The 14,230-nt window shown below is 40.9% G+C and overlaps 1 protein-coding gene across 1 annotated transcript in view; it reads left to right on the top strand.

The window, feature by feature from the left end:
- The window catches only part of ptchd1 (patched domain containing 1), a 76,960-nt gene that overhangs the window by 54,157 nt on the left and 8,573 nt on the right, over positions 1 to 14,230 (top strand). Inside the window, exons 8-11 of the mRNA XM_042317256.1 lie at positions 775 to 911; positions 7,356 to 7,665; positions 7,858 to 7,997; positions 13,996 to 14,173. Of these exons, the coding sequence (XP_042173190.1) occupies positions 775 to 911; positions 7,356 to 7,665; positions 7,858 to 7,997; positions 13,996 to 14,173 (765 nt within the window). The remainder of the gene's footprint in view (positions 1 to 774; positions 912 to 7,355; positions 7,666 to 7,857; positions 7,998 to 13,995; positions 14,174 to 14,230) is intronic.

Here is a 14,230-nt window from a genome sequence, read left to right as displayed (position 1 = left end):
TCCATATTGAGCGAGTCACTGGTACTTCCAGCTTTAGCTTTTGATTGTAAGCAGGAATCAGGAGGATAGAATTATGGTCAGATTTGCAAAAAGGAGGGCGGGGGAGATCTTTGTATGCATCTCTGTCTGTGGAGTAAAGGTGGTCTAGGATTTTTCTCTCCCCTGGTTGCACATGTGACATGCTGGTAAAGATTTGGTAAAAGTGATTTAAGTTTGCCTGCATTAAAGTCCCCGGCCACTAGGAGTACCGCTTCTGGGTGAGAATTTTCTTCTTTGCTTAATCACACATTGTGATATTGTTGCATGGTGGTGTTGACAGCAGCTAATGGGGATCCCTAACAAATACAAATACAAATACCTGGCCAAAATGCTCGCTAGGCTGATTCACTATTCTTTTAGTTTTTTAAATTATGGAGGCCAAATGCTCGCTGGCTTGTCTTGCTATTGAATTCAATGCTACTGGTGGCAACAATGTCATACTCTTTTTGACCAGACAGCATCAGATACATGGGCTACACTTTCTGAAAGAGAGGAGCTCTGTTTTGCTCGCTCGGATGCTTTATACAGTGACATACAATCAGCCTCTTGCGAATTGAAGGAAAATTTAGAATTGCAGAGAGACGAAAGATACATGTTAAAAAGGAAATGTTGAATACATTTTCTTTTTATTTGCTAACATTTTTAGGGAAGTCTGGCTTTCCTTGGCATCCAGGAATACACCAACACTGCAAACACACAAAACACATTAATCTCTATGTGTGTGTCTGTCTCCAGGTCACGGACTGTTTGGCACATTTGAGATGCTATCGTCATGGAGAAGGACACGTGAGGACCAACATGTTAAGGAGCGTGTAGCTAGCGTATTCTCTGATGTCATGCTGCGTTACTCAGGAGCTACACTGCTACATCAGGTCAGTCTGTGTGTGTGTATGTTTGTCTTTGTCTTTGTGTTTGTCTAGCCATTCTGTGACACGCTAAAGCCTTGAATTCAATCTGGGTTGGGCTGGCCTTGGTGGGCTGGCCTTGGTGGTCTAGCTGGCCTTGGGTTCTAGGTGGCCTTGGGGTTTTAAATGGCCTTGGGGTCTAGATGGCCTTGATGGTCTGGCTGGCCTTGGGGTTCTAGATAGCCTTGTGGGTCTAGATGGCCTTGTGGGTCTAGATGGCCTTGGGGTTCTAGATGGCCTTGGGGTCTAGATGGCCTTGATGGTCTGGCTGGCCTTGGGGTTCTAGATGGCCTAGGGGTTCAGATGGCCTCGAGGTCTAGATGGCCTTGATGGTTTGGCTGGCCTTGGGGTTCTAGATGGCCTTGGGGTTTTAGATGGCCTTGTGGGTTTAGATGGCCTTGGGGGTCTAGATGGCCTTGGGGTTCTAGATGGCCTTGGGGTCTAGATGGCCTTGATGGTCTGGCTGGCCTTGGGGTTCTAGATGGCCTAGGGGTTCAGATGGCCTCGAGGTCTAGATGGCCTTGATGGTTTGGCTGGCCTTGATGGTCTGGCTAGCCTTGGTGTTCTAGATGGCCTTGGAGTTTTAGATGGCCTTGTGGGTCCAGATGTCCTTGTGGGTCTAGATGGCCTTGTGGGTCTAGATGTCCTTGTGGGTCTAGATGGCCTTGTGGGTCTAGATAGCCTTGATGGTCTAGATGGCCTTGGCGGTCTAGATAGCCTTGATGTTCTGGCTCAAATTGCATTTAGAAATGATGTCATGTTAATAGGTAGACATTACTGTGCAGCTTAACTAACTAATTAGCTCCACTAATGTTGCTCCCATCCTCCTGCCACTGCCAACTAGCCAGATGTTTAGCTTGCTGGCTAGCTAGAACTGGACCGTCGAGTGCTGAAGCGCGTAGCTCATAGAAATCGTCTGTCCTCGGTTGCAGCACTCACTAGTAAGTTCCAAACTGCCTCTGATGTAAAGATCGCTGCCATTGAACTCTTGAGCCGTGGAAACACTTCCTTAGAGTGATGAATTATGCTTCACCCTCTGGCAGTGCGATGGACAAATCTTGGTTTGTTTCCTCTGATGCCAGGAGAACTGTACCTGCCCCAATGCATATTGCCAACTGTAAAGTTTTGTGGAGGAGGTCTGTGGCTGGTCTGTGGCTGTTTTTCATGGTTCGGGCTAGGCCCCTTAGTTCCAGTGAAGGGAAATCTTAATGCTACAGCATTCTAGACGATTATGTGCTTCCAACTTAGTGGCAATAGTTTGGGGAAGGCCCTTTCCTGTTTCATGACAATGCCCCCATGCACAAAGCAAGGTCCATGCAGAAACGGTTTGAGATCGGTGTGGAAGAACTTCACTGGCCTGCACAGAGCCCTGACCTCAATCCCATTTAATACCTTTGGTATGAATTGGAACTCCAACTGCGAGCCAGGCCTAATCGCCCAACATCAGTACCCAACCTGACTAATGCTCTTGTGACTGAATGGAAGCAAGTCCCTGCGGCAGTGTTCCAACTTCTAGTGGAACGCTTTCCCAGAAGAGTGGAGTCTGTTATAAACTCAGCAAAAAAATAAACATCCCTTTTTCAGGACCCTGTCTTTTAAAGATAATTCCTAAACATACAAATAACTTCACAGATCTTCATTGTAAAGGGTTTAAACACTGTTTCCCATGCTTGTTCAATGAAGAAAGGCAAATAAACAATGAATGAACATACACCTGTGGAATGGTTATTAAGACATTAACAGCTTACAGATGGTGGGCAATTAAGGTCACAGTTATGAAAACTTAGGACACTAAAGAGGCCTTTCTATTGACTCTGAAAAACACAAAAAGAAAGATGCCTAGGGTCCCTGCTCATTTGTGTGAATGTGCCTTAGGCACGCTGCAAGGAGCCATGAGGACTGCAGATGTGACCAGGGCAGTAAATTGCAATGTCCGTACTGTGAGACGCCTAAGACAGTGCTACAGGGAGACAGGATGGACAGCTGATCGTCCTCGCAATGCCAGACCACGTGTAACAAAACCTGCACAGGATCGGTGAATCCGAACATCACACCTGCGGGACAGGTACCTGATGTAAACAACAACTGGCTGAGAGAGGCTGGACTGAGGGCTTGTATGCCTGTTGTAAGGCAGGTCCTCACCAGACATCACCGGCAACAACGTTGCCTATGGGCACAAACCCACCATCGCTGGACCAGACAGGACTGGCAAAAAGTGCTCTTCACTGACGAGTCACGTTTTTTTCTCACCAGGGGTGATGGTCGGATTTGCGTTTATCATTGAAGGAATTAGCTTTACACAGAGGCCTGTACTCTGGAGCGGGATCGATTTGGAGCTGGGGTCCGTCGTGGTCTGGGGAGGTGTGTCACAGCATCATCGGACTGAGCTTGTTGTCATTGCAGGCAATCTCAACGCTGTGACTACAGGGAAGACATCCTCCTCCCTCATGTGGTATCCTTCCTGCAGGCTCGTCCTGACACCAGACGAACACCAGACAAACAAATATTTTTAACATCCACAAAAAGTGTCACAGCAAAATCTTATACACTATTTTTTCGCCCAGCTTTTGGAACTTTGGCTTTCCTGGATATAGCCACTATATTGTGATCACTGCATCCAATGGGTACAGATACAGCTTTAGAACAAAGTTCTACAGTATTAGTAAACATGTGATCAATACACATGGATGATCATGTTCCTGTAGTGTTTGAAAAACACCCTGGTAGGTTGATTAATAACCTGAACCAGATTACAGACACTAGTTACAGTGAGAAGCTTCCTCGTGAGCAGACATCTTGATGAAAACCAGTCAATATTCAGGTCTCCAAGAAAGTAGACCTCTCTCTGTTTACATCACATACACTATCAAGCATTTCACATGTATTATTTAGATACTGACTGTTAGCACTTGGTGGCCTATAGCAACACCCCTAAAGAAAAGGCTTTAGATGTGCCAGGTGAACCTGCAACCAGAACACTTCAATAACACTTGACATTTTCAGCCCTTTCCTGGGTAGCTTATCAGAGATATACAGTTGAAGTCAGAAGTTTACATACACTTAGGTTGGAGTCAATAAACTTGTCTTTCAACCACTCCATACATTTCTTGTTAACAAACTATAGTTTTAGCAAGTCGTTAACGACATCTACTTCGTTAACGACATCTACAAGTCGTTAACGACATCTACATGACACAAGTAATTTTTCCAACAATTGTTTACAGACAGATTATTTCACTTATAATTCAATTTATTAATATTCCAGTGGGTCAGAAGTTTACATACACAAAGTTTTCTGTGCCTTTATACAGCTTGGAAAATTCCAGAAAATTATATCATGGTTTTAGAATTGGAGGTGTACCTGTGGATATATTTCAAGGCCTAACTTTAAACTCAGTGCCTCTTGTCTTGACATCATAGGAAAATCCAAATAAATCAGCCAAGAATAATTTTAGATCTCCACAAGTCTGGTTCATCCTAGGGAGCAATTGCCAAATGCCTGAAGGAACCACGTTCATCTGTGCAAACAATAGTACGCAAGTATAAACACCATGGGACCACGCAGCCATCATACTGCTCAGGAAGGAGATGCGTTCTGTCTCCTACAGATGTACGTACTTTGGTGCGAAAAGTGCAAATCAATCCCAGAACAACAGCAAAGGACCTAGTGATGCTGGAGGAAACAGGTACAAAAGTGTCTATATCCACAGTAAAACTAGTCCTATATTGACATAACCTGAAAGGCCGCTCAGCAATGAAGAAGCCACTGCTCCAAACCGCGATTAAAAAAAGCCAGATTACTGTTTGCAACTGCACATGGGGACAAAGATCGTACTTTTTGGAGAAATGTCCTCTGGTCTGATGAAACAAAAAAGGGGAATGCTTGCAAGCCGAAGAACACCATCCCAACCGTGAAGCACGGGGGTGGCAGCATCATGTTGTGGAGGTGATTTGCTGCAGGAGGGACTGGTGCACTTCATAAAATAGATGGCATCATGAGGCTGGAAAATTATGTGCGTATATTGAGGCAACATCTCAAGACATCAGTCAGGAAGTTAAAGCTTGGTCGCAAATGGGTCTTCCAAATGGACAATGACCCCAAGCATACTTCCAAAGTGGTGTCAAAATGGATTAAGGACAACAAAGTCTAGGTATTGGAGTGGCCATCACAAAGCCCTGACCTCAATCCCACTGAAAAAGTGTGTGCGATCAAGGAGGTCTTCAAAACTCAGTTACACCAGTCAGGTGGAATGAGCCAAAATTCACCCAACTTATTGTGGGAAGCTTGTGGAAGGCAATTTTGACCCAAGTTTAATAATTTAAAGGCAATGCTACCAAATACTAATTGAGTGTATGTAAACATCTGACCCACTGGGAATGTGATGAAATAAATAAAAGCTGAAATTAACCATTCTCTCTACTTTTATTCTGACACTTCACATTCTTAAAATAAAGTGGTGATCCTAACTGACCTAAGACAGGGAATCTTTACTATGATTAAATGTCAGGAATTGTGAAAAACAGAGTTGAAATGTATTTGGCTAAGGTGTTTGTAAACTTCCGACTTCAACTGAGAGAAAAATATACTTTTTACATCTAGTAATCCGTTGGTGTGTGTGTGCTGCGGTGTTGAAGCTAGGAACCCATAGTCTTGGCTCTCTCATCTCTTCCAGGCTTTTGGGAGGGAGCAGGGACAATGAGCCTGTCATAGCAGATGTAAGCAAAGTCCCCACGCGCTCCGGCAGCTTTCATAGCTGGGATGAGTTCTTTCCTCTTCTGGTGCACAGCTTCAGGGTAGTCCTCATTGAGGAAGATATACGTTCCTCTCAAGTTCTTGGCTTTTTCCAGAACAGCTACCTTGTCAGGTCGTCCATTCTTTTTTTAGTTGACTCCACCAGTATTTTGATAAAACACTTTAAGCTATTTTCTTGTTGTAATAATTGCTTGTAGAACTATTTTTGTTTGTTTAAAAGATCCCTCACCTGTGATAGACTGTCCTTAACGGTACCCCCGCCGGATTTGGTCTTTGTCATTGTAGCAACATAGGTTACACTGTTACTCCTCATAGTTCCAGACAGTTCAGGTCACAGGGAAGATTGAAAACAACAACAACAAACTGCAGGGATCTATACAGCCACAGGCCCGGGACAATCCACTGTCCCAGCCACAATGACTAACTGTGTCGCGGGCTGCGTTCAAGCCCTCAAGAAAACCCTGCTAGGCTAGCTGCCACTCCAAACGGTTCCTCAGACCCGGCCATGGTAGGCAGGATCACTGGATAGATGGTAGAGGTCCCAGCAACTGATGCCAACCGCATCGCGGGATCCATACTCAAGAGGTAGCTAGCTAGTAACCAATCTTTTTCAATAGACTTGAAAAACTTTCCAAAACAACAAACCGAGCTCTCCCTTGTTCGGTGTGTGGTGGAAATTCAACACCAGGGAAACCTGAAGTCAATATTAAACAAATCACTCTCTATTATCAGTTAACTGGAGAGGTTAGAACAAACTCTGCACATTCAGTACAGGTCAGAAGTTCCTCCAGGGCGGTCCCTTAAGTTATCTTGTATTCTGTTTACACAGACAAGCTATATTTGCTTGATTTACATTATTCATTATTCATCATTAACATTGGTTCCTGCATGACCAATACCTCACAAGGCTTCTTCTCTCCAAGCTGAGACCTTGAAACTGAGATACCCCTTTTGGTTCCCAGACCAATGTTCTTGGCGTACTGCCAAATTGCCTATACAGTGATTGTGAGGATTCCTCCCATGAGCAATCAATCAGTCACTTGCATGAACCCAGCCAAATTGGTTGTTAGAAAAGCAGCATTTATGCTAAACATATGATCTGTGTACAATCTGATACACACAGACATTTTCCCTCACACACTTTCAACAGGAAGTGAACAGCGATGACAGAAAAGGGGAGGCTTTCGCAGGAGAAGGGAAACATACTTTTGGTCATTTCGTTTAGGTAGCTAGCTTTGAATAATGTATGAAAATGACCCGCCTAGCTAAAATACCTGCGAGCTAATGTTAGCTCACTAGCATTTGAGGGCTGATAACCAAACAACATGACTGACTCTGTTCTCATGAAAGTTTGTGTAGTGCAAAAATAAATGACAGATCCAGCTATGGTGTCATACCTGGCTACTGCAGTGCTGCTTGTCCATGTGCTAGCTAACCTCAACAAACTCAGGCAAGCTAACAGGAACAAACCCAGACGTGTTCGCATTTAGCAGTGATCAGCTGGTGGTTGCATACAGTATTAACAGTGTCACCAGCCCAAATCTAATCAGGCCCCAGTTGTGAAACGTGTCTGCGCTGGCCCGGGTTTCCTCCCACCCAGCTGGAATTTGACCCTGACTTAAAGTGCCAATGGAAACGGTGTGTGTGTGTGTTCCCAGGTGTCTCTGGGTCTGGCTGCGTCTCCTCTGACCAACCTGGAGGCTGTCCGGCTGTTCTGTCGCTGCGCTGCATTGGGCATAACCGTTGGTTACCTTTACACCTTGTCCTTCTACGCCACCTGTCTGGTTGCCACAGGTTACCTGGAGACAGGGTACAGACACGGGTGTTTCTGTCGCCGCGTCCCCAAGAAGGGAGCGCTGGACACCAAGCCACGCTGGTACCGCTGTCTCATGTACACACGCTACCAGGACGAGACACACTCACAAACTCACTCACACACACCCAACTCTACACACACACATACACCTAATCCTGCGCACACCTACACACATACAGCGAATCCTGCACACTCACACACTCACACACACACTCCCAACACCACACATACACATGACCATACACCTAACACTACACACGCTCACACACACACTCCCAACACTACACACATACATGCTCACACACACATTCCAAATACACACACCCCAACCACCATCTCTGAACTGCGACCCCAGGACTCACACTTGTTGCTAGGCTGCGTGCAGCGTTGCTATGGAGACTGGATCACCAACACCTATGTGAAGCCTTTCATGGTTCTGCTCTACCTCGTATACATCTCCTTTGGCCTGATGGGCTTCCTACAGGTAACACAGGCACACACACACACACACACACACACACACATACTACTGACTCTACTAACTACTGACTATGCTGACTACTATCTCTACTGACTCTACTGACTCTACTAACTACTAACTATGCTGGCTACTATCTCTACTGACTCTACTAACTCTACTGACTACTAACTCTAATAACACTGCTGACTGCTAACCCTACTAACTCTGTTAACTCTACTGGCTACTAAATCTACTGACGACTAACTCTACTAACTACTGATTACTAAGAATTATTAATACATTGGACATAAAATGCAATGGCGTGACACTGAGTTCACCTCTCTCTCCTCTCTCTGAGTGACTGCTAACTCTACTGACTATTACTCTACTGACTACTAACTCTACTACCTCTACTGACTGCTAATTCTACTGACTACTAACTCTACTAACTACTAACTCTACTACCTCTACTGACTGCTAATTCTACTGACTACTAACTCTACTAACTACTAACTCTACTACCTATACTGAATGCTAATTCTACTGACTACTAACTCCACTGACTACTAACTCTACTACCTCTACTGAATGCTAATTCTACTGACTACTAACTCTACTAACTACCAGCTCTACTACCTCTACTGAATGCTAATTCTACTGACTACTAACTCCACTGACTACTAACTCTACTACCTCTACTGAATGCTAATTCTACTGACTACTAACTCCACTGACTACTAACTCTACTACCTCTACTGAATGCTAATTTTACTGACTACTAACTCCACTGACTACTAACTCTACTACCTCTACTGAATGCTAATTTTACTGACTACTAACTCCACTGACTACTAACTCTACTACCTCTACTGACTGCTAATTCTACTGACTACTAACTCTACTAACTACTAACTCTACTAACTCTACTGACTACTAACTCTTCAACTCTACTACTACTGACTACTGACTACTAACTCTACTGACTGCTAATTATACTGACTACTAACTCTACTAACTACTAACTCCACTGACTACTAACTCTACTACCTCTACTCACTGCTAATTCTACTGACTGCTAACTATACTAACTACTACCTCTACTGAATGCTAATTCTACTGACTACTAACTCCACTGACTACTAACTCTACTACCTCTACTGAATGCTAATTTTACTGACTACTAACTCCACTGACTACTAACTCTACTACCTCTACTGACTGCTAATTCTACTGACTACTAACTCTACTAACTACTAACTCTACTAACTCCACTGACTACTAACTCTTCAACTCTACTGACTACTAACTACTGACTACTAACTACTGACTACTAACTCTACTACCTCTACTGACTACTAACTCAACTGCCTACTAACTCAACTGACTACTAACTCTTCTGACTACTAACTCTACTAACTCTTCTGACTACTAACTCTACTAACTCCACTGACAACTAACTCTACTGACTACTAACCCAATTGACTACTAATTCCACTGACTACTAACTCTACTAACCACTAACTCCACTGAATTACTACTAACTCTAGTAACTACTAACTCTACTAACTCTGCTGACTACTAACTCTACTAACCCTACTGACTACTAACTCTACTAACTATACTGACTACTAACTCTGCTGACTACTAACTCTACTAACTATACTGACTACTAACTCTACTGACTACTAACTACTAACTGACTACTAACTCCACTGTCTACTAATTCTACTAACTCTAATTACTACTAACTCTAGTAACTACTAACTCTACTAACTATATTGTCTACTAACCCTACTGACTACTAACTCTACTAACATTAATAATTCTGACTACTAACTTTACTAACTATTCTGACTACTAACTCTGCTGACTACTAACTCTACTGACTACTAACTCCACTGACTACTAATTCTACTAACTCTAATACCTACTAATTCTACTAACTCTACTGACTACTAACTCTACTAACATTAATGATTCTACTAACTCTACTAACGTTAATAATTCTACTAACTCTACTAACGTTAATAATTCTACTAACTCCAGTAACGTTAATAATTCTACTAACTCTACTAACATTAATAATTCTACTAACTCTACTGACTACTAACGTTAATAATTCTACTAACTCTACTGACTACTAACGTTAATAATTCTACTAACTCTACTGAAGTTAATAATTCTACTAACTCTACTAACATTAATAATTCTACTACCTCTACTGACTACTAACGTTAATAATTATACTAACTCTACTAACTCTACTGACTACTAACATTAATAATCTACTAACTCTACTGACTACTAACATTAATAATTCTACTAACTCTACTAACATTAATAATCTACTAACTGCACTAACTCTACTGAATACTAACATTAATAATTCTACTAACTGTACTAACTCTATTGAATACTAATGTTAATTATCTACTAACTGTACTAACGTTAATAACCTACTAACTACTGAATACTAACGTTAATAACTCTACTAACTCTACTTAATACTAACATTAATCATTCTACTAATTCTACTGAATACTAACGTTAATAATTCTACTAACTCTACTAACGTTAATCATTCTACTAACTCTACTGAATACTAACGTTAATAATTCTACTAACTCTACTGAATACTAACGTTAATAATTCTACTAACTCTACTGAATACTAACGTTAATAATTCTACTAACTCTACTGAATACTAATGTTAATAATTCTACTAACTCTACTGAATACTAGTGTTAATAATTCTACTAACTCTACTAACGTTAATAATTCTACTAACTCTACTGAATACTAACGTTAATAACTCGACTAACTCTACTAACGTTAATAATTCTACTAACTCTACTAACGTTAGTAATTCTACTAACGTTAATAATTCTACTAACTCTACTGACTCTACTAACGTTAATAATTCTACTAGCTCTACTAACTCTTCTAATGTTAATAATTCTACTAACTCTACTGGCTACTAACGTTAATAATTCTACTAACTCTACTGGCTACTAACGTTAATAATTCTACTAACTCTACTGGCTACTAACGTTAATAATTCTACTAACTCTACTAATGTTAATAATTCTACTATTTCTACTGAATACTAACGTTAATAATTCTACTAACTCTACTAACATTAATAATTCTACTAACTCTACTGAATACTAACGTTAATAATTCTACTAACTCTACTGAATACTAACGTTAATGATCTACTAACTCTACTGAATACTAATGTTAATAACTCTACTAACTCTACTGAATACTAACGTTAATAATTCTACTAACTCTACTAACGTTAATAATCTACTAACTCTACTGAATACTAACGTTAATAACTCTACTAACTCTATTGAATACTAATGTTAATAATTCTATTAACTACTGAATATTAACGTTAATAATTCTACAACCTCTACTGACTACTAACGTTAATAATTATACTAACTCTACTGAATACTAACGTTAATAATTCTACTAACTCTACTAGCGTTAATAATTCTACTAACTCTACTGGCTACTAACGTTAATAATTCTACTAACTCTACTGGCTACTAACGTTAATAATTCTACTAACTCTACTGACTTCTAACTTTAATAATTCTACTAACTCTACTGGCTACTAACTCTATGTCGTGACGTTGTATTAGTTCATGTGACGACTGTTGTTCATCGAATGATTAAAGTTTCTAATTGCGTGATTAATTGAATCAAGCTGTTATTAACTCATTAACCTGGGGTACCATGGGTTTTTATTGAGTTTCTATTTCCCAAATTAACTCAAAGAATATCAGAATATCGATTTTACAACAGCCGCTAATTAACCAGTTGCCTCTACCAATCTCGCTCTGAACGTCGTATAGCCCGTGAATCTGCACGGACCTGGGTCTCACCAATGAGTTTGTACCAAACCAATCTTAGTTGAATATCTATTTACTAAAAAACTAAAATTATGATAAAAGATACACATAGACAAAACACATTCTAGGCTATTGATGTGAACTTAGTATAACGGGCCAACACACTATGGCGGTTGTTACTCACAATGAGGATTTCAAAAGAGAGAGAAAAAAGAAAGTACACAAGAGAAATATACATTTGGGTTAATTTGTCAGCTATTTTATTCTAACCCTAGCCTTGCCCCAAACTGCCTCTCTTATGGGTCCGAATATAATGATGTAATTACATGGGGATGATCTCCGAGGATTCTCTGCGTAGGCCTTCAGCTTACGCACTACTCCGGCGCACCTCCCTGATCGTCCTCCCGCTGTCAGTGTCCTTTTGCGCTTAGGAGTCTGTTCCCTCACCCTTTGCTCTGGAAGGGGTCTTCTTCTCAGAGCTCACAGCATAGGAATGAAACCCTTTAGATACCACGATTCAATGGGAGATGGAGGCTAGGTGGTTCGACTTGAATTCACCCGCATAGACACAGCTACTCCTCCGTAGCTTGGGTAGAAAAGGATTTCTTTGTCCTCAAACTTGCGTTGCGTTCTGGGTTTGTTGACTTTTTAGACCTTGCTGCAGCTTGGGCCACGTAGTCTTGTCTGTAAATTCTATACTCACAGGTTTTATACCCTTGGGTCAGAAGTGGGCGTAACCGCCTTTAGGTCAATTCTCTGGGCGTACCAAGTTAATGAGGCAAGGTCTAGATTTTATTCAAATCCAATTTTAGACAACTAACTTAACATTTCATCTTCCCCAAAACATTCTCTTTGATTTGGATATTTTCCATACAACGTACAATGTATAAACATCAAACATAAACTCTTCACGTTACACTGTTTTCGTAATAACGTCATCTATTAACCTTTAATAACAAAACAAAAATGACGTACATTTTCATATTCCATCTATCGTCATGACCACCATTGTGGCTGACGGAAACCATTGTTCCAAAGTCCCTTTATTTCATGTTTAATGTTCTGAGGCTGGTTCTCCATAGTAGCAGGACAAAGGAATTTGTCTGTGGCCTGAGATTTGCCATGGGCGTGAGGGGTCATAAAACCCCCCACATCTTCAGACCTCTAGATCTCTCCTCCTCTGTTGCGGTTGAGAGATAATCTGTAGGGTTGTGGTCTCCTGTAACCTGACCTGACCAGGACAGTCATTACATCTACTAACTCTACTGACTCTACTGACTACTAACGTTAATAATTCTACTAACTCTACTAACTTTACTGACTACTAACTCCACTGACTACTAATTCTACTAACTCTAATGACTACTAATTCTACTAACTCTACGGACTACTAACTCTACTAACTTTACTGACTACTAACATGAATAATTCTACTAACTCTACTAACTCTACTGACTGCTAACGTTAATAATCTACTAACTCTACTGACTACTAACATTAATAATTCTACTAACTCTACTGACTACTAACGTTAATAATCTACTAACTCTACTAACTCTACCTACTACTAACATTAATGATCTACTAACTCTACTGACTACTAACATTAATAATTCTACTAACTCTACTGACTACTAACATTAATAATTCTACTAACTCTACTGACTACTAACATTAATAACTCTACTGACTCTACTGACTACTAACGTTAATAATTCTACTAACCTCACTGACTACTAATTGTACTACTAACGTTAATAATTCTACTAACTCTACTGACTACTAACTGCACTGACTACTAATTCTACTAACTCTACTGACTACTAATTCTACTAACTCTACTGACTACTAATTCTACTAACTCTACTGACTACTAATTCTACTAACTCTACTGACTACTAATTCTACTAACTCTACTGACTACTAATTCTACTAACTCTACTGACTACTAATTCTACTAACTCACTGACTACTAATTATACTAATTCCACTGACTACTAACGTTAATAATTCTACTAACTCTACTACCTCTACTGACTACTAAGTGCACTGACTACTAATTATACTAATTCCACTGACTACTAACGTTAATATTTCTAACTCTAAGCCCTAACCGTTATTAAGAATCTATCTAAAATATAATAACATGTGTGTTGCAGGTGAGCCAGGGCTCGGAGCCCAGTTCTCTGGTTGCTATGGATACAGGGACGTTGTTGTATGCTCGCGCCCAGCAGCGCTACTTCTCCTCCTACTCTCCTGTGATTGGCTTCTATGTCTATGAGAGCGCCCCCTATTGGAACACCTCGGTACAGCGAGACCTGCTGGAGTACGCTAAAGGTACTGACCTCTGACCTCCAACCATAACTCTAACCCTGCCGGAGTAGCTAAAGGCAC

This window comes from Oncorhynchus tshawytscha, unplaced genomic scaffold, assembly GCF_018296145.1.
Source record: "Oncorhynchus tshawytscha isolate Ot180627B unplaced genomic scaffold, Otsh_v2.0 Un_contig_785_pilon_pilon, whole genome shotgun sequence".
NCBI classification, from domain to species: Eukaryota; Metazoa; Chordata; class Actinopteri; order Salmoniformes; family Salmonidae; genus Oncorhynchus; species Oncorhynchus tshawytscha.
The sequence above is the reverse complement of the archived record's forward strand: the minus strand, read 5'-3'. Positions and strand labels throughout refer to the sequence as shown.